At 27.7% G+C, this 19,713-nt stretch overlaps 1 protein-coding gene and 1 pseudogene across 1 annotated transcript; both read right to left on the bottom strand.

The window, feature by feature from the left end:
• Positions 1-3,081: 3,081 nt before the first annotated feature.
• LOC114394046 (FCS-Like Zinc finger 2-like) lies at positions 3,082-4,400 on the bottom strand. The gene is made up of 2 exons (XM_028355594.1): positions 3,917-4,400; positions 3,082-3,782 (listed from the first exon to the last, which is right to left on the bottom strand). The coding sequence occupies exons 1-2, from the start codon at positions 4,249-4,251 to the stop codon at positions 3,581-3,583; spliced, it is 537 nt and encodes a 178-aa protein (XP_028211395.1). The 5' UTR covers positions 4,252-4,400; the 3' UTR covers positions 3,082-3,580.
• A 6,974-nt stretch (positions 4,401-11,374) lies between these two features.
• Positions 11,375-15,647, bottom strand: LOC114393593 (annotated as a pseudogene).
• Positions 15,648-19,713: the final 4,066 nt, after the last annotated feature.

The following is a 19,713-nucleotide window of genomic DNA, read 5'->3' as shown; positions in this document are numbered from 1 at the left end:
AACTTACACTAAGGGTGTGAGATTATATAGGGAAAAAAAAGACGCTGCAGAAATGAAAAACGAAACCTCCTATTTATAACTAAAAATACCCATAAGGGTATTTTCGGCATTTTCAAAAGCTGTTGGGTGTCCCAGCAAAAATGCTGAGTGCCCCAAGCAGCTGCCGAATGGTTTCCTGTTACTCTTCCATGAGCCCAGTTAAAACCCGAATAGCGGCCCAAATTGGTTGTGAACCTAATATTGGAAATATGGGTCAGCTTCCTCTTGCCATGTTTTTGTAGACAAATAGTAGAATAAATAAAATAAAAGATGAACCTGAAACACTCCTGGATAATATGGATTAAAAAAAATTAGATTTTTTTTATACAAAATTTCTCTTATTAAAATAGTTAAACATATATAATTAAAAATTTATTCAAGTATTTAAATAAGATGCCAATAAATAAAAAGTGTATATAAAAAGTTATTAATACTTTTTATTTTTCCAAAATAACAATTATTTTGAAACAAATTAAAGCACTATAAAAGCATACCATATGCAACGAATCGAGTGACTTATCTTAGTTCAAAGCATTTGCCATATATGATATATACACAAATATAAGACCAAGGGAGCGTATTCTCCATTCAAAGTAGAATAATGGGAATTCATAATTAACATGTCTCTTTCAATTTTTTATTTTTTTCTTTACTTTTTTATTAACCCTCAAATTCATTGGAGAAAATAAACTTTGACTAATCTAAAATTCTATCAAAAAATAATTAAAGTGTGATCAAGAATTATTTTCTTTAAATTTCAAACTCTTGGATGATATCATTTTGCACTTTAAACCCTCATAAGAAGGGTTTGGACTGAGCAAGTTCCCTGCCCTTTAGCCTACCATGATTTTCAAGTTGTTAGATACTTGGATGGCAGGAAAAGGTTGTAATGCTAAAGAAAAGTGCATGACCAATTACAGAACGAGAGAGGTATGTATTTGTCAGAATGATGTTTTTGACTATTAATTGGATTATGATTACTTGGTGGTTGAAGAAAGAAAATGGGAGAAAGATGCCGTTGATTTGAATCCTTATTATTAATAAAAACTAACAAATTATCAATTATATGCATGTTTGTTTAAATGTTTTCATCAAACTTTTGTATCATTTCAAGACATAAAACACAAAAGATACAACTTAAATCAACAAACATACCCTAACATTTACTGATTAAAAAAATGACATGACATTTTGCAAGTAGGAGAAAATTAGTATAATAGTCGCCATCAGACTCTCAGGTAACAGAAAACCTTTTGGACTGTTTGTTGTATGAAAACAAAATAATCAAGATAGGGCATTATGTTTTTTTTCTTCTTTAATACAAAAAAACTTATATCTTTTCATTATAATAAGAGTTTAAATACAAGTTATGTTTTTTTTATATATATTGGAATAATTTACTAAAAGGGTGTAACTCATTTGGTAGGATAGGATATGTAAGTGTTATAAATTCCTTAGTATCATCTTTGATTTCTACCATTAAAAAATATAGGAATATTTTTATAAGAAAATGAAAGGAGTAAATTAGAACCATATAATTATATATAGATGGTATAATTAAAAAATATTTAATGATCATATAAGTTATTTAATAATTATATGATCCTTTAAAAACAGTCACATAAAGGTGTTTGATATGAAAAACTAAAAATTTAGAAGTTAGCTTACTAATGAAATAAAAAAAAAAAATAGCTGATAAATGTACAATGTACAACATATTTAACGATTTGGGGTAAAAAAAAGTTTCAAATAAATTAATTGAAATAGTGTATAAGCAAGATTTATATATAAGTTAATTGAAATAACTTATAAAAATAAGTTAGAAGCTATTAAAATAAATTTGAGTAACCTAATCAAGTCACTTATAAGTTACTAAAAGTGACTTATCAATCTATTCTTTTTTTATAATTTAACTTAATGACCATAAATTCACCCTTTTCACTCTCTCTAATAAAGGTAATCTCACTTAATATGCTATCTCTATATAAGGATATGAAGTGAGAAATTCTCTTATTATGAAAAAATGAGAACATAAATTAAGAGAAGAATGCTATTTAGTACGAGCTAATTGTTACGAACGAAAGCACGAAGGGTAGGAATAACCGACCATACAAGGTGGGGTCCCTATAAAATGTTGTTTTAACGCAATATAAAAAATCCTTCTTTTATAGTCTCAGTCAATAATATTCATTCGTCGAGTTTTTCCGAAAAATTATTTGTACTAAACAACATTTTCCAAATTAAGATCATACAATCATACACAAATGGTAAAAATTGAAAGTTACCCCTAACTAGGGAGCAACCACTTAAAAAGGTTATGTATATTTTTTAATTTAATTATCTACATATAATTTGATAATTATTCAATAATATTTGTTCCTTATGTGTGTTATGATGTAAAAAAACATATCTATATTATAAAAAAGATCTCGAAATACTTTTTGAAAAAATAATGCAATACTTCCATTTTCAAGAAATAAAAAATATTTTTTTATTAAATTTATCATTTATGCCTTAAAGTATTTATGAACAAATGTCTTGAATATATATTTTAAAGTACAAAACATTATTAATAATAAATTTATTGATTTTTATAATAATTATTTTAAAAATTATATAGAAGTGTACATTTTTTTCTTACAAATACATACATACCTAGTAAACTTTTATAATATATTTAGTTGATTAAAAACAAAAATTCAACAATTTCCTTTCTATTTTTTTGCTGATTTAAAATTTTCTATCAATTTTTTTTCTATTTTCCATCTACCCAGTTCACACACACAAAATCTACCCAACCGAACATACCCTTAATATAAACCTGTTAAACTCTTAAATGCACTTAGAGATAAATTTACTACCTTATTTAATATTTATAAGTAAACTTTGATGTTATATCAGAAAAATAAACCAAATGGAGACCTAATGTTTGGGAAATCAAAGAAGGCCCGGTAAAAGAGAGGGCCAAGTTTCCTAACCTAATTAAAATCAAAGACGACCCAATTAACCCGAACATTAAAATCCCATAAAGAAAAGGACAAAGAACATCGAAGTAGAGAAAATTTCCATTGTATTCAGTTTCCGTTTTTTGAAAAACTGAAACTATTAGCACAACCACTATAACTCAACGAGGTAGGGTGATATACAAAAGGAAACAAAACCAAATTTGATCCCCATAAAAAATAAAAGAAAAAGAAAAAAAAAAAAGCAAACCCGAAAATTTTGAGTCATTTGGCAGAGAGAATCTCCCACTGTTGTAAGCACACACACTTTGCCACACGTATACCATTCACAGCTCACAAAATTCCCCTTTCTCTTTGAGACCCTTTGTTCGTGGAAAGAAAGAAAGAAAGAAAAAAAAGAAGAGAAGTAAACCAAAGCTCGCAACTTAACTTCCCTTTGTTTACTTTCCTTTTCAGTCACACTTTTTTTTTCTTCTTTTCTAAAAATGTTTTCTTTCCTTTTCCGGGAACACTGCCCTCAGTTCCGTTCGTTCATTTGTTGGTTCCTCTCTCGAGGAATCCTACGTTGTACTTGTACCCTACGCCGCCGCAACTGCCCCCGTACGGAACGAGTAGTCTTGTTGCGCCTTGTTTGGCGACGTGGATTTATTATTATTATTTCTCTGCTCCTTGTTCCTTAAAGCTTTCATCGATGAAGAAAGGTTCCTATTCTTCTCTTTGGCTTCGTCTATCTCAATCTGCTCTTGCCTGCACTCTTCGCTACAAAACGGTGTGTCCCCTCTGCAACAAACAATTCAAACCCAAATCAGATCTATAATTCTTAACCAAAAGGGTATCTTAAAAAAACATAAAGGAAGTGTTTTTGTAAAAAAGAAAAAAAAAATTGAATTTTTGCGTTGTTGAGGGTGACTGACCTATACATGAAGATGTCTCTATTGTCCCCGAGAGATTTTTTGCAGAGGAAACAAGCGGAGAGGAAGTGGGGGTGGTGTTGATCTTCGAATCTGGCGTCGTAGAATCTCGCAGATCTTGGTGAAGAAACAGAAACGTTGTTGTTGTTGTTGTTGTTGTTGTTCCTTAAACTAGTTCTGTGGTAGGAAGTGCCGTAACCCATGGTCATGGACCTAGAGACAAAGTTGTTGGCACGATTATGACACGCATCCATGTGTTTTAAGGAAGCCAAGCCGTGGCCTTGTTCCAAGTAACAAGGTCTTGTTGGTGCAGCACTGGTAGACCCGGAGGAGCACATGAATTTAATTTAGGGTTTCTTGGTTTGGGGACTGAGATAGATGTGTTGTTTCTTAATGGTATGGTTTGGTTTGGTTTAGTTTGTTGGGGGAAGAAGAGAAGAAGAGGGAGTGGAGAAGAAAGTGGGAATAGATGGTTTTATATATAAGGAGGTTAGGAGGAAGAAGAGACGGTTTGTTAATTTGGAATGGAAAGAGAGAAATAAACAATCAGCGGCAGGTTTGGTTCAAGGAATCCGTGAGAGTGAATCTATTGGCTGAAACTACCTGCATCAAGACCGTTCAAAATTGTGATTTTTTTTAGAAATTGCATGATTGGGGGGATAGGTAGTTGCCACCAAGATTAGAGGAAATTACAAATATGACATTTACATATAAATTATTAAGTCTATGTTAGGACAAATTTTTAGAAAATTTGATTTTGTATACAAAGATTGATTCATCAGCTAAGGAATGATTAGATATCCTATGAAAAAAATGTGAGTTTGATTTTGGTTATTAATATAAAGTTAATCTTATTAGTAAATATCATGTAAATATTTTTGAATTTTAAAATATATTCTGATCTTCATGAAACTTCTGACTTTAATTCACTTATGAGTTTAAAATTTTTTATGTGAAATTGAATATATAAAAATTAATCTAAAATCAAATTTAGACTTAAGTAGTTTCACATGTTAATTAATCATTACATGAAATTTACTTTATTATTATTATTTGTACTTTTTAATATCACATATAGAGTGGACGCAACTATAGATACGTAATCTAGAATTATCTTTTTCTCTGAATCAATCTAGAATTACCCTTTTTGAAATCAAAAGACTTATTTCATTTCCTTCAAAATATAATCAGCAATACAATCTAGACTTACATAATAACTAGTAGTATTTTAACATGTATAGTACATAAAATAAAATAAATGTTTATTTTATATAAGTAAAGTTATAATATTTTATATATTGTATATAAATTAAAATAACTATGTTGAACAATAGCATTCTTAGTTGCCATTCTTCAAGAAAATATTTTCAGTTGTTTTTCTTCAACAAAATCATTTTTATAAATATTTCCTAACCTCTTAACACCTTCAGTTTGTCATTTTCAATATTTTTAAATATAACTTGAATTTCATTATTTTTTTTTAAAAATAAACTGTTAATATATAAATCTATGATAAATAATTTATATTATGATACATTTTGATATATTTTTTTTAAAATAATTTAAAAGATAAGAGTTTAAAAATATTCTCATTAAATAATACTACTATACTATTTAAAATAAATATTATAATTTATTAAAAATAGTAATATTTTTTTAAAAGGATATGAAGGGGTTTTTTTCCCAGAACTAGAAAGAAAAGATCTTCCCCAGTCCGAAATGGTAGGTCCTATTTTGGACCTAAGCACCCATCTCAGTCTCACTCGCCCTCTCCTTTGTGCGTAAAAGGAGGGTAAGAAAAGTGCGGGTCCCACTCGTACAATGCAATGCGCGTAAACGTAACAGACACACCGCCCTGGTCCTATTGCTATGGTAAGTTTCCCAGCAAAAAAAAAAAAATGAAAATAGAGAAAAACAAAAACATAATGATATCTTTTTTTTTTATTAAAAGAAAGTGAAAAAAAGGAAAACTAATTGATAGAAACAAAATATTTTTTTTTCTACTTTTCTTTCAATTCAAATTTTAAATTTTTTATTTTCTCTCTAATTTCATTCTCTCATTCTAAAGATAGGATCTATTTTGAAGGAGTGGAAGTAAAAAAAATAAAATTAAGAGGAAAAGTAAAACATTCATAATAATTTCTTTTTTCACTACCAAACATAGTGATAGGATTAGTGTACTTTTCCTCTCCCAGAAAATTCATGATGGGACCTCCTTTTTCACAAAGACGCTTATGAGTACCACAATTTTGAATTAAAGAGCATCAAAAAGTTCAATCATTTTTTCACAAAACCGTGTTATCTAGGTGAATTGCATGAGTTTAATTTGGTTGATAATGAATAGTATGGATTTTGTAGTAATTCGCATTCACTGTATACAGTTCCATTAACGTTCTTTTAAAAGAATTTACGATTGAATTTAAAACAAAACATCTACTAACAATAGTAAGTATTTAATCCATTACACCGAGAAATATTTAATATACTGAAGTTTTAATTGTTTTATTTACTACTATTATTTATCTTAAGTCTTCAACTTTAAATACTACGCGTTAGCATTAATTATTATATCATGATTCATGCATAGTATTTATTAGTTATTTATACAAATTTTATTGCTATAAAATTGGTGTAAGATGAGTAACGTGATTACATACTTTTCCTAAGACAAGTATAGTAATTAACTGAACTGAAATCCTTTAAAGAGATTAAATATAATACAAAAAAAAGATGATAAAAGCATTTTTAATGTTTTTTTAAGATTAGTTAAAATAAGAAACTACCACTTTAATTTAAATTAACAATGAATATCGCTTTAAAGAATTAGACCTTAACTAACCTAATAATCATATTTAGTTAAGGATCACACAACTCTTGTTTTATTATCCAGTTTAATGCGGGTTGTGAATACTGGTAATTTTAGTTTTATAAATAAAATATAATGCAATTTCTAATCTGATACATCAGATGTATGCTTATATAAATTAAGAAATTAAGAGAATAAAAATAGCCATTTATATAATAAGATCCGAACAAATTAAATATGATTTCAAGTTTTAATGTTACATTTTTTTAATAAAAATTATATTTTCAACCTTTTAACTTAAGTACTTAATGCATGTGAATAATCGAATATGATAGAATATTTGAAAACATGATTACCTTACTGTTTCAATAAAGATGCGGGGTGGGTAATGCCGATGACAATTGTCTTGCTCTAAGATAATTTTAAGACCAATATTTTTTCTTAAACATTGTGGTTATGATTTTTAACTCTTCAATAGAATCTCGAGGAGGTATCTTTAAAACTTGTTGTCATTTGATTTGACTATAGGATTAATTTTCACTTTAAAATATATCCAACCTTAAAATTCACTACTAATCTATAATCTATAATGATATATTATATAAAAATAGAATTTAAATTTTTTCCAACAATTAAATAAATTATAAATTGGATCTTATATGAAAAAAAATATATATCTACTAATAGTATAAAATTATTTACACTATCATCCAATCACAACTTACTATATATAATAAGTTTAATGAATGATAATTATTTTATAAATCATAATAATTATGATTTGTGATTAAATGATAATATAAAAATATTTTTCATTATTAGTGTATGAGCATTAAACTCATCTTATATTAAGTCTTAAAAATTCATTTTCATGCCTTATTTTTTTTATTCGTAAAAATTAAAGATAATATTAAAAAATTGATAATAAATCACACATTTTATTCAATTAACTAAACTAAATCTCCTTAACTTTCATGTCTTGTTTGGTATCTAACATGAAAATAACTTTGAGTAGAAGATAAAAATAATTTGATAGTGCTTACAATTTTGAGATTAGTAGAACTTACTATACTAATTTTTATGGATCTTTGTATCTCTTTGTACCTATTTTTTTCTTTCTCTTTCAAAAAAAGAATATTTATTTTATTTCTCACGTATTTCATTCTTATCATTTTCATTTACTCTATATTTTTATTCTCTACCAAATTGGGCTAGTTTTGTCATTGTAAAATTTAAACTTTTAGATAGGGTGTTTGTGGATTAAATTTAATTGAATCAGTTTTTTTTAATCTAATATCATTATTTTAGATTTCTTAATTCATCATCTAATCTTGGTTTAAATTTTAAAAATGATACGATCAAATCCAATGTAAAATAATTTGGATTACATCAATTTTTCGTTTTAATCTTAGTTTTATTTTTATTTCAATGAGGATTTGATAAATAATATTAGTAAATATATATTGAACATAATAAAAACTAGTTTAAAATTTAAAATATCTCATTTATAAGTCATTATATATATTTAATTAAAAATGTTTTTGTATTAAGTGATTATTTTACAAATATAGTATAACATATCCCTCTCTATCTATATAAATTAAAATTGTTACATATAATATAACAATTGTTTAATTTTAATTTTATATAAGTTAATAATGTAATTTTTACACTAAATATGTAATACGCATCTATCAAACTCAATATATGAGAGAATTTAGTTTTGCTGGTTAAGTAGATGTGTGATCAAGTTGTTATAAATTTTTTTATATTTGTCTTTCATTTTAACTGATAAAAGAATAAATATAATTATTAAATTTAATGACTATTCTATATTGGTGTAAAAAAATGGCAGTTAAAAAAGAAATATTGATCTAAAAAAAATTATACTGTTAAAAGGACCTTTTTTTACTTAAAATTCCAGTAAAACGAAACGAAGACTCGGTTAAGGCGTGTGGTAACGCGCCTTGGATGCAAGTGGGGAGGCGCTGACAGGAGTATTCTTTTCCCACTCGACCAAAACCAGCGGTTTCGCTTTTTCCCTAAACCTTGCTTCTCACTCCAGGGCATCGATTTGACGTCATAAATTCCTTTTTTTTTTCTATACGAGATTCTTTTGTCGTTTTCGACGACGTGGGCCCACTCTGGAATACCATCGACGCTTTGGGCCCCATGCCCCATGCCCCATGCCCCATGATGTTGATGATGATGCGTGTCGTGGCTTGTTCCATGGTTTGATGGACTTTTCGGGAATTCTGAAATTTTGAATTATTTATTATTACAGACGGAAAGGACAAATTAGAGAGAGCAGTTTTCCCCAAGAATAGTCTGAGTGCAGTACTGCCCCTATGCACAGCCCACTCTACCCCTGCCAGCTGTTCCCATTGTTTCAACTCTCTACACGTGTGCTTAAGGTACGTGCCATCATTCAACACATGTATTACTCTTTAACTGCCACGTGCATCAACTTACACATTTCTAAAATCTTATGTCAGCTGCCTCAAATTCATAACTTAACTGTTACTTCTTCATTATTTTATTTTATTTCTCCTTTTAAATAATCTATGGAGTATTTTTTTAAGAAAATAATACTAATTCTTCTTATTATATTTACCACAAGTAAATATTAAATGAAAATATTTAATATCTTCAAGTATAAAATACAGTTGAAACTTATCAAAAATAATAAAATGATTTATAGGAAGATTGAAAATTATTCATTAAAAAATATTTGATTATATTTATTTATTTATGGATCATTTAGTTAAAAAATCACATGAGAGGAAAAATATTTTCCACCATTTAATCCTTTTTATAAGACGCACTTTAGATATATTAATCACACGGATTAATAAAAATAATTAATTTTATTGCTTTTATTAATTTTATTAATAAAAAAATATGTTATTAATGTACTTCCACAATTGCAAACATGGTCTTTTCAGTTTCCTTTTGTTACAAAATAATACCTCTTTCAATCTCGAATATAATAAATAACAGCAGTTTTTTATTTTTTATTAAATATAAGTAAATATCAATTACATGTCTTATTTAATAATCTAAAATATTGTTCATTTAATAAAATCAAATATTTTTTTATGTTTGATGTCAAATTTTAATGTAGAATAATTTAGGAAAATATTTATTTTTAATTAAAAATAACATAGTTTAATGAAGTTAACAATTTTTTTTAATAAGTGTGACATATGTATTTTTTTTCTTCCTATAATCAAGACCAGAGAAAGTAATCCTTTTAATTTTTCTAAACTATTTTTTCCAATAATAAACCTAGACATAATTAAGAAGATTCATTAATACTACTAGAAAAATATCATTAAAAGACAGTTTTTTTCAGGACATTCACGATGATTCTAAGTCGTCTTTGAATTTGCCGTCATGGAAAGTGAACATTTTCCACAATAATTTTTTAACCGTCTTAGAATGTGTAGTTTTTAAGACAATTTTTTTCTAGAAATCAATGTTTTTGTCAATTTTTTTTGAATACCCAACCTGTAATTTCTATATTCACTATTTTGTCACAAAATTTGCATTATTAGAATATTGAGGAGTCAATTACCAATAATAATAATAATAATAATAATAATAATAATAATAATAATAATAATAATAAAGGCCACTAGTGACTTACATAAAATCTAATAAAAATTAAAACTAATTTAATATGAAATTGTAAGTGAATTCATATGGCATTATCAATATAGACAGATTGTTGATTGCATAAGGACAATGTCGATTAAGTTCAATCAATTGTGTTTTAGATGTGCAAACACAAAATAAGTGGCTTCATTTGCAACTTTTATAAACTGTCTCCATGTTCCACCAATCTCCACATTTGTTTGTCTCTTTGATTGGTTTGGATCTTTCATTGGCAACTAATATCCAAAACATAGGTGACTCACCCATACATTATGTTTCCTAGATTGCATGACCAACTTAAGTATCCATAATTCATTTAAGCAAAACACATCCAAGAGAAAATATAATGCACACAAAATGTTTATAATTTCAATTCCAAAATCACTGTTAGGTAATTGATACACTATGAGATCAAGTTTGAAAAAACTTATAAAATATACCGAGCTTTCAAAATAAAGGCCATGTCATTACACAGTGAACTAATTTAAGCACACAAAGCTTAGCATTTTATTAATCAAATTTTTTTATGTAAATATCTTCTTAAATGGATTTAATGGAAAATTATTCACCCAAAGTCAAGATGCATTATAAAACAAAACTTTGTAGTCAATATATTTTCATAATCTATTTGAATGTGCAATTTACAGCCTTCCATCATAGGGCCATTAAATTGGATAATAGAATTTTATGAATAATGTAACAATCAAAAAGTTTACGAGGGTCAAATTGCTACATTTTACATATCAGTTTTAATAATCTTATGTTCCCGAGTCTTCATATGCACATTAAGTAAATGGATGATGCGAGTAAATTTCAATAATTGAATCTTTAAAAGGCAAAGACATAGTCCAAATAGTGTGGATCGAATTAGAATATACTAGAAGGGGTTACAAAATTACCTAAAATTTAATGACGTTGACAACAACTGATAAGTTCTATTATTTCTTTGACATTAGAAAATAAAATTATAAAGACGTGACAATGAATGATTTGAATACTTACAATACTACACCCATATGCCGAGGTGCATAGTGTCCTCCAGGTATCCCAAGAAGGATTTTGTTGTTATCATTATCTCTGTAAGAGTGTCACATTTAGATTCAGGTTATAAAAATTTCACCATTTGTAGGAAGCTTTAATGATGAAATGGAAACTAAACTAATATTTTTAGTCATGTATTATGCAATAACATGAGCAATTTAATATGCTAACGGAGATATATAGTCCACCAAGTCAAGAATTGTAAGATCAAAGGACCATAGATTAAACATATATCGCATCTCATGAAATAGAGTGAGAAGATGTACAAAATAATGAAGACCTCAGGAGGTATATACGAAATACAAAATTGAGCATGCAAAACGTCACTACATGTGATTAACTTATCTTAATAAACTTACCTCCTCCAATTTCCTACACCTATCTCACCTCCAAGTCCAAGTCCTTTCCATACTAACTACAAGAACCCAAACAAATTTCAATCAACAAAATCAAATATTACTAACCTGGTGGCAGCTGCTATCTAAAGCATTTATTTTGGTATATGTAGTTAGAGGGAAGTTTATTGTTCAAGAGTAATTGGCTACAAAATTGTATTGTCCATACAAGAAAATTCTAGAAGTTGATGGCAAAGTAATGAAAATAAATAAATATAAAAATCCACCTAACCTGTGCCATAACTTGAACAACATCCCGTGTCTTCCAATAGTCTTCAATACTATCTATACCAAAATAAAAAATAGTTACCGTATTAAATTTAAAATTTTATCTAATTGCTAGAAATTTCTAGTGTAACTTGCGAATGAAGATTAGCAACCACAAACTATGATAGGAATCAAGAGGAAATTGATTTGTTTATGTAGAAATAACTTTGGTTTATTAGTGGATCACATAAATGAAAAGAGGTTGGTCTTTGATTGATTTTGTGTTTTACATTGTTGCTTTATCCATGCAGATTCTTGCTCAATCTATACTTTTGGTGACAAAATGGAAAAGATCAGTAATTGCACCAAACAAATTTTGATGGAAAATGAACTTTGCACTTTTGGTTATTTGCATGTTATATATGACAAATTTTCTTCAAATAACAAACTTTCATATTTGTATGATGCATCAAACAGGATAAGTTTGCTAATATATGATATATAATTTACAAAAACCATATAACTTGTAAACCATTACAACTTATAAGGTCTAAAACCTCATACTAATGATTTCAAGATAACAATAAACTAAATTTATGAATATGATCAACTATGGTGAAGGAGGGATAGATCATGATTTGTGCATGACTTCTATACACATTGTTTTACATAATCGAAAACATTTATGTCAATTCCAAAACAACAATTAGGACAAGAGGAAAGGAAATAAATTTGATATGCATGTTTCTTTATGTGTAACATCCTTCTAACTTGTAAGGTGTGAAAGTCTTAAATGAAGAAGAATTTTCTATTTAACAAAATGAAACTTACAAGTATCCTATACTAGAGATTTTTGTTGGCACAAACTAGGTTTAATTCTCAACTTGGGACGTAGAATGATACAAAGATTCAAATGGCTTGCAAGTACTGATGAAAAAATGCATGGACTAAAGATGTAACGCATAAAATGAATAGAATCTTATAACCTGGCGGTGGTTCACTCAACTCCCTCACTAATTCAAGGGTATCCCTATAAATAGAAACAACGATTCAAAACTTGGGATCAATGCTTTCTAAAATGTGCGATCATTACCATTACAACCAAAACCAGATGTGGCATGTAAATCTTGAAAAAACAAAAGTTTATAAATTTGTTAAATGAATAACAGTTGATTGGATTCTCACTAACAAAGGTGTGACTCTTTATATATTTGTGCAAAATCTATTTTAAGTTATGCTTCTACAAATGTAGAGGTAGCTTCCAACATCCATGTTCCAGGATTATAATTGTCCTTGATCTTTGGCACCCTAGGTATATTGTGATGGGCAGTGAAATTAGATACAAATTTCAACAACATAAGTGAAGAAGTAAGAGATAAAGGTAAATACTCCCCTAAAGGCAGTTTTGATTATTAGTCTTGTGACTAGTTTGATATCAGTCACTTGTTTATCTAAGACTATTGTAAGAAAAGGACATTTGCAAATAAGACAATCATTGATCTATCCAAAATATAACATGATATGTACTTTATTGTTGGGTTTGAGCATGCCTAAAAATATTCAGTCAAACTACTTGAATGATGGCCTAGCATTCAGCCCTCCAGATTTCATTAGAATCAACTGCATGAAAAATAACTTCTTTTTAGTTATTGACCTATATATTATTTTCCTTGTCTCCATGACAAAGAAGGTAATATCATGCATTTTTTCTCTACATTTTAATAATAAGTGAATGAACCAATAATCCTTAATTTTGTGACATGACTTGGGTGAGAGCAATTGAATGGTTATATATTTAACATGCATGGCTCCTCACACCAAATCCCTAAGGGATTGAAGTATGGACAAGGTGCACTCCCGCCTACTTTGTGCTTAAATTTAAGTTAGATTTGCAAGGGGCAACAAGAATTAAAATCTAGACCATAGGATCATAGAGGCTCTAATATTATATTAACCAATTATCCCAAAGCGCAAGACATTGGGTGAAAACACATGAATAGTTTTATATATAACCTAGTGAGCGTGAGCCAATGATCATAAGCAACTGATACAACAAATGATCTAATTATAACTCTAGAGTCTAGTCATACACAAAAATTGACAATTAATTGTGTAAAATGAATCCACTTAAAAAATATCAAAGGATGATATCTTGATGTTTGAATACAATTCGGATTGAGAGAAAGCATCAGTTAGAAGCCTAACAAATTCACAAAGTTCCATGTCAAATGAAGAAGGTGGAATTAAAAGAGGATACTAATGAAAAAAAAGAAGTGTAATAGATGTCCGGGAATATAAAATGATCAAATACCTTATATGCTTTATGTGCAACTAAATAAGAGGACTTGCATTTTGCCAAAACTCGAGCTACATCCAACTTTATAAGCAAAGGCACTGAAGATGAATTCGCTATATTAAATAGCATCTCCACTAAAATAGATGTAAAATCATTTGATATCTCATAAATGCACCCAGTGGCATACAAAGACACTCTCATCTATAAATTCTCAACCCAATATTTTAGATGTATTGATATAGAAATTAATCAATTTAAATATAATAAAAACATCTTCAAATAAGGTTAGCTAGACATGTTAGAACTTAGAATTAAAGAAAATTAATAAAGTATTCCAAGGCAATCATCATCCACATTTATGAAATGCAAAGGGAAAAACGATATACAATCAAACAATCACTATCATATGTCAATCCATCCTTGTATAGTCATGCAAATGAAATTAAGATTGCAGTTTCTAGCAATATAACAACATAATAAATTTTTTAATCATTGGAAGAAAACGTGATTGGGTACATAGGTAAAAAAATCAAAGTAAACATTTAACCGAGAGACTTTAATATGAATGAAATTAGACATATAAAACAACAACAACATCAAGACACTTATTTTATCTCACAATCATGAGAAGAAACAAGGATAAAAAATATCAAGTATCGTATATGAACATTTTATTTCACAAAATCAGCCCAACAACTAAACAAAACTAAAGCCAATCCCTTCGACTTCAATTCCCCACTATCAAAAACAAATTTCATTCTCTTCAGCAACTCCAAGTGATTAGCTACTCTGGCTTCTAACAACAATCCTTTACATTTTTTCTTCTTCTCTTCTCAGACAAGAAAACCCTCACAACTGAAAGTTTGATCTTTATGTCAACTCCACTAAAGGCATCAACAAGGCACAAGAGGATGGTATTGGCAAATAACTTATCTTCACCTGGAACAAGACCAAACATGGCATAGGAAGCAATGCCAAATTCAAGCTCTCTACTCCATTGTTGAAGGAGAGACTCTATTTTTGATATGGCTTTGACAGGAACACCTGATAGTGATAAATTTCAACAACCAAACAAACAAATAAACAAAACACAAAAACTAGGACAATTTTAACTATAAGGCTTTGTATAAATTAATGGTACGCAATGAAATGGAGTATATTTTGGTAGGTACCTTTATTTGGATTGCCAAAATTCCAATGGAATAAAATGGAACAAAATGACAAAAACTAAGGAACAAATAAGAGAATTAACTAACCAGGTTTGGTAGAACATTAACCTATTTTGAGTTGAATGCTCCATTCCAAGGCACAAGCAATGAAAGTTGGTTCCATGGTAGATCATCTTCACCCTACATCAATACTCACTATTGCAATCAAAGTGCGATACCAATTGCAAATAGTCAATAGTGGCCCCTGTTCGCGATGGAGACCTCTGTAGTGATGGGGATTGAAGTAGCAACCTTCACGTCCACTATCACACCAGAGCGAGACGACATTATCGCGGGCTTTGTAGCGGTTTCGGGTTCGCGACTTTGATTTCAAAAGAAAACTCAAAATAACCCTTATGTTGTCGTTGTGCCGAACAGTCTTTGACTTCCATCCATTGTTGCCGCCAACCTCCAACCTTCCTTATGTCGTCGGTTACCTCCCTCTTCCATTTAGGTGTTGTGATTTTCACTTTCGTCGGAAAGACAGATAGTGCAAAGAGGCTGAGGTACGAGTGAGATGGAGTGAAAGGTTAAAATTGCGCCCGAGAAAAAACACTTAACTTTCAAAGACAACTTTTCAAAACTGTCTTTGAATTCTCGATTTCAATGACAGGTCGCCTAAAAATCACTGTCTATTACCGATTCAAAGACTATTTTTTGAAAACCATCATCAAAATAGTCATACTAATTACGAAAATGTCATCGCCTTCAAAATGACGACGGGTTTGGTAAAACTGTTGTTGAATTGACGTTCTAAAATCTATGTTTTGTAGTAGTATGATACTTATGTTGAAAAGAGAGACATTTGGCATAAAAAATAAGTTGATAGATAGTAGAATGTATTGTTGTTAGTCATTAGTAGGATAGTTTATGAAAAAAATAGTTGAAAAATTAAACGTATTTTAGTCTAAATTTCTATCAATTAAATGTTTCTTAATCAATATGTCACGATCTTAAAAAGTTCATTACCAAGAGGCAATTCAACGACATTACACTACATGTCTTCAATTTTCAAGGATAAAAAAAATTCCATTGTTTTGGAATGGAATAAGTACCAATTATATCCTTATTACTAATTATTAACTTGTTGTGGGTGATTGAAAACATTAAAGTTCAATTGTATTATGCCACCATTAACAATAAAAACACACAAATACTTAAAATATTTAATAAGAAAAACATGGAAAAATATTAAATACTTCATAGTAATTCTAAAATGCCATATAAAAAGGACCATCAATTCCTTCTAAATTACTACTTATGTCCCTATATATAAAACTCTTTTACCTAATTCTTACCCTTTAAGAAAATGAGTTAATTTAGTTAGTAACATTAAATTCTTTAACAATTTGTATTATTTTTCCAAAATCACCTTCAAATAATTGAAACTCATCATCTTTCTCTTTCAAATTAATTACTTTTTACCTAATCAATTAATGTGTGTTAATCTTGTTTTTCAATCCTCAGGTAATTCATTTATCTTTTTAATTCATAGCTTTTGTTGTAAAATAATTAAGGGTATTTTAGACAAAAAATAATTAATACAAAAGACAACTTAAAAAAAAGTCTTATAAAAAGAAACAAACAAAATGAAAAAAAAGTCTTAAATTTAAAAAGAGATAGTATGTCTTATAATAAGGACTAGAAAAAGTAATAAAGAAGAGGAGTTCGGAAGTGAAAAATGGTAGAATTTTGATTAATCATTTATGTTTGGTTGAGAGGAAAAGAGAGAAAGAAAAAAAAAATTAAATGGAGGGAAAGAGAAATCACTCATTTTCTTGTTTAGTTCACGAAGGGAAAAAAGATATTTTAAAAATAATTTATTTTTAATTTTTATAATATAACAAGAAATATTTGAGTCATTTCAATTGAAATCTTTTAAATCTTTTTATCCTCTCCTCTAAATCTTCCAATTGGAGTGGAGCAACAATTAAATATAAAAGGAATTTTGCTCCCCTCCAATTCCGCCCCCACCTTAAAAATTGAACCAAATAGTTATAATTTTTAAAAAAATTACTCCTCTTCCGTTCATTCCCCTAGAACCAAACATTATGTTGTAAAATACTCTGTGCATCCTTAATATGATACATTATTAATTAATTCATGTATATCAAGAAAATTAATTAATTTAGTTATTAATATTTAATTTATCTGTAATTATAATATTTTTCTAAAACTACTCTTAAATAATTAATGTATGTTGAGATAATAATAATAATAATAGAGTTTTTATTTTTAAAATTAAACTATTCCATTATTCGATCTTATCATAAGAGAGAGAAAGATAATTCATAACATTTATTATTTATGAACTAAAATAATTAAGAGTATTTTAGGGGAGAAACGAATGCAAGAGACAATTAAAAAGTCTCATATAAAGGGACAATTTTTTTTCAAAATAATGTCTTACAAAAATGGTCCCAAATGCTAAATGAATCTTGACTTTCATTATTCTCTTTGTTATTTCTTTCGTCTTATTATAATTGTTATTTTAGGTTATTTTATACAAATAAAAAAAATAAATAAATAACTAAAAGAAAATAACAATTTTACAAAATTAATCTTATCATCATTCCTTCAAAAACAAATCTTATCATCATTGATTTATTTTTTATTTTTGTACTCTATATGATTAATATTATAAGAGATATAAGTGAAAAAAAATAAGTAATATTACATTAAATAATTAAAATAATAATTATTTTAGGATATTTTTTTCTTGCATGACGATAATTATGGAACTAAAAGAAATAATTGCTATTCAATATTGACGAGAAGGATTTAGACAATTGTCAATGACTCAATATATGTGGGTTTGGAGACCAAGAGCTACTTCAAGTGAAAAATATACAACCAATTAATATTAACTGATTAATTTTATAGAAACTAGTGAAAAAAATAATTCATGCATGAAATTGGAAGTTAATTATATATGTACTTGAATATAACTTGTTTTGAAAGATGTAACTATTATATAAAGTTAAAATAAAATATTATAATAATTTATAATTGTTGAGAATAAAAATATTTAAAAGAAAGATAACATCAAATACCATTATTCTTTTTATAATAATTATGGATAATCAATATTATGTTAAAGTTAAATGAATTTTAACAATTTATATAAAGTTAAATAATTAATACTGGTTTCTCGTCCGATACACTTGGTAGTGACTAAGCTTTGTTCTTTTTATGTCCCGATTCGTTGCACATGAACAGCCATAAACAATAAGCTAGCAATGCTATTGCTTTTTTAAATTAATCAAAGATTTCTAAATTTTAATTAAAAACGAATATATTCCACTGAAGATTCTAGACAAACATTAGAAAAAGTAACATAAGGACATAGAGAAGCTACCGAAGAAAATTAAAAATAGAAAAAATCTTAAAAGAATGGGAACCTGGTGACAAGTATTGAAAGAAACAATTAAACAAATAAGTACTGAAAGAAAAACGATGAGCTCAGGACAATTGAAAGAGATAGATGATTTAACATAAAATACTTTTACACACTCGATATAATTTTGTGTTTTTAGATAACAGTTGGTCTTTGATGGTGATATCTTGACGAATTTTCGGAAAGATAGATAAATTTGATTATTCTTGTCGATATACAATATTTCTTCCATATCATTATAATTATTGTATAAAAAATTGTCATAAAATAATTATTATTTTAATTTTTTAATATAATATGTATTAATTACATTTTTTTTATTTATATTATTTATAATATTAATGATAAAAATAAAATTTATAAATAAATTAATAATAATATAATTTTTTTCATTTATTTATTGTTTTTATAATTTGAAATAACAATTATTTTGAGAGGAAAGAATAATAATTTTAAGTTATCTCATGATCCCTCGTTAACATATGTCATGGTAATTAATGATATTATTGGGAATTCAAAAAGAAACGTGGCAGTAGATATGGATGAAGGGAAAACCATGCAAGTATTGTTTTTACTTAATTTTCCCTCAGAATATTTAACATTTAAAAAAAATCCAAAATATGTCATTTTATAAAATTAATACTATATTAAATATATTTTTTCTAATGATATCTTTAATAAACACTTAATAAGAACACAATAAATGAATTATTAATTAAAAATAAAATGATATATTAAGAAAGTACCTAATACTTGTCCAAAAACCATAAAGGTCATATATTAAGAGAGATAG

Source organism: Glycine soja, chromosome 17, assembly GCF_004193775.1.
Source record: "Glycine soja cultivar W05 chromosome 17, ASM419377v2, whole genome shotgun sequence".
Classification (NCBI taxonomy): domain Eukaryota; kingdom Viridiplantae; phylum Streptophyta; class Magnoliopsida; order Fabales; family Fabaceae; genus Glycine; species Glycine soja.
Note: the sequence above shows the minus strand (reverse complement) of the source record. Positions and strands in the feature narration are given on the sequence as shown.

What these genes read in the sequence shown, in the direction of transcription:
- LOC114394046 (XM_028355594.1), bottom strand. Translation starts at nt 4,251, where the DNA reads ATGTGCTCCTCCGGGTCTACCAGTGCTGCACCAACAAGACCTTGTTAC. An exon ending in AGAGACATCTTCATGTATAG is followed by an intron (nt 3,783 to 3,916) that starts GTCAGTCACCCT and finishes TGTTTGTTGCAG; the next exon opens with AGGGGACACACCGTTTTGTA.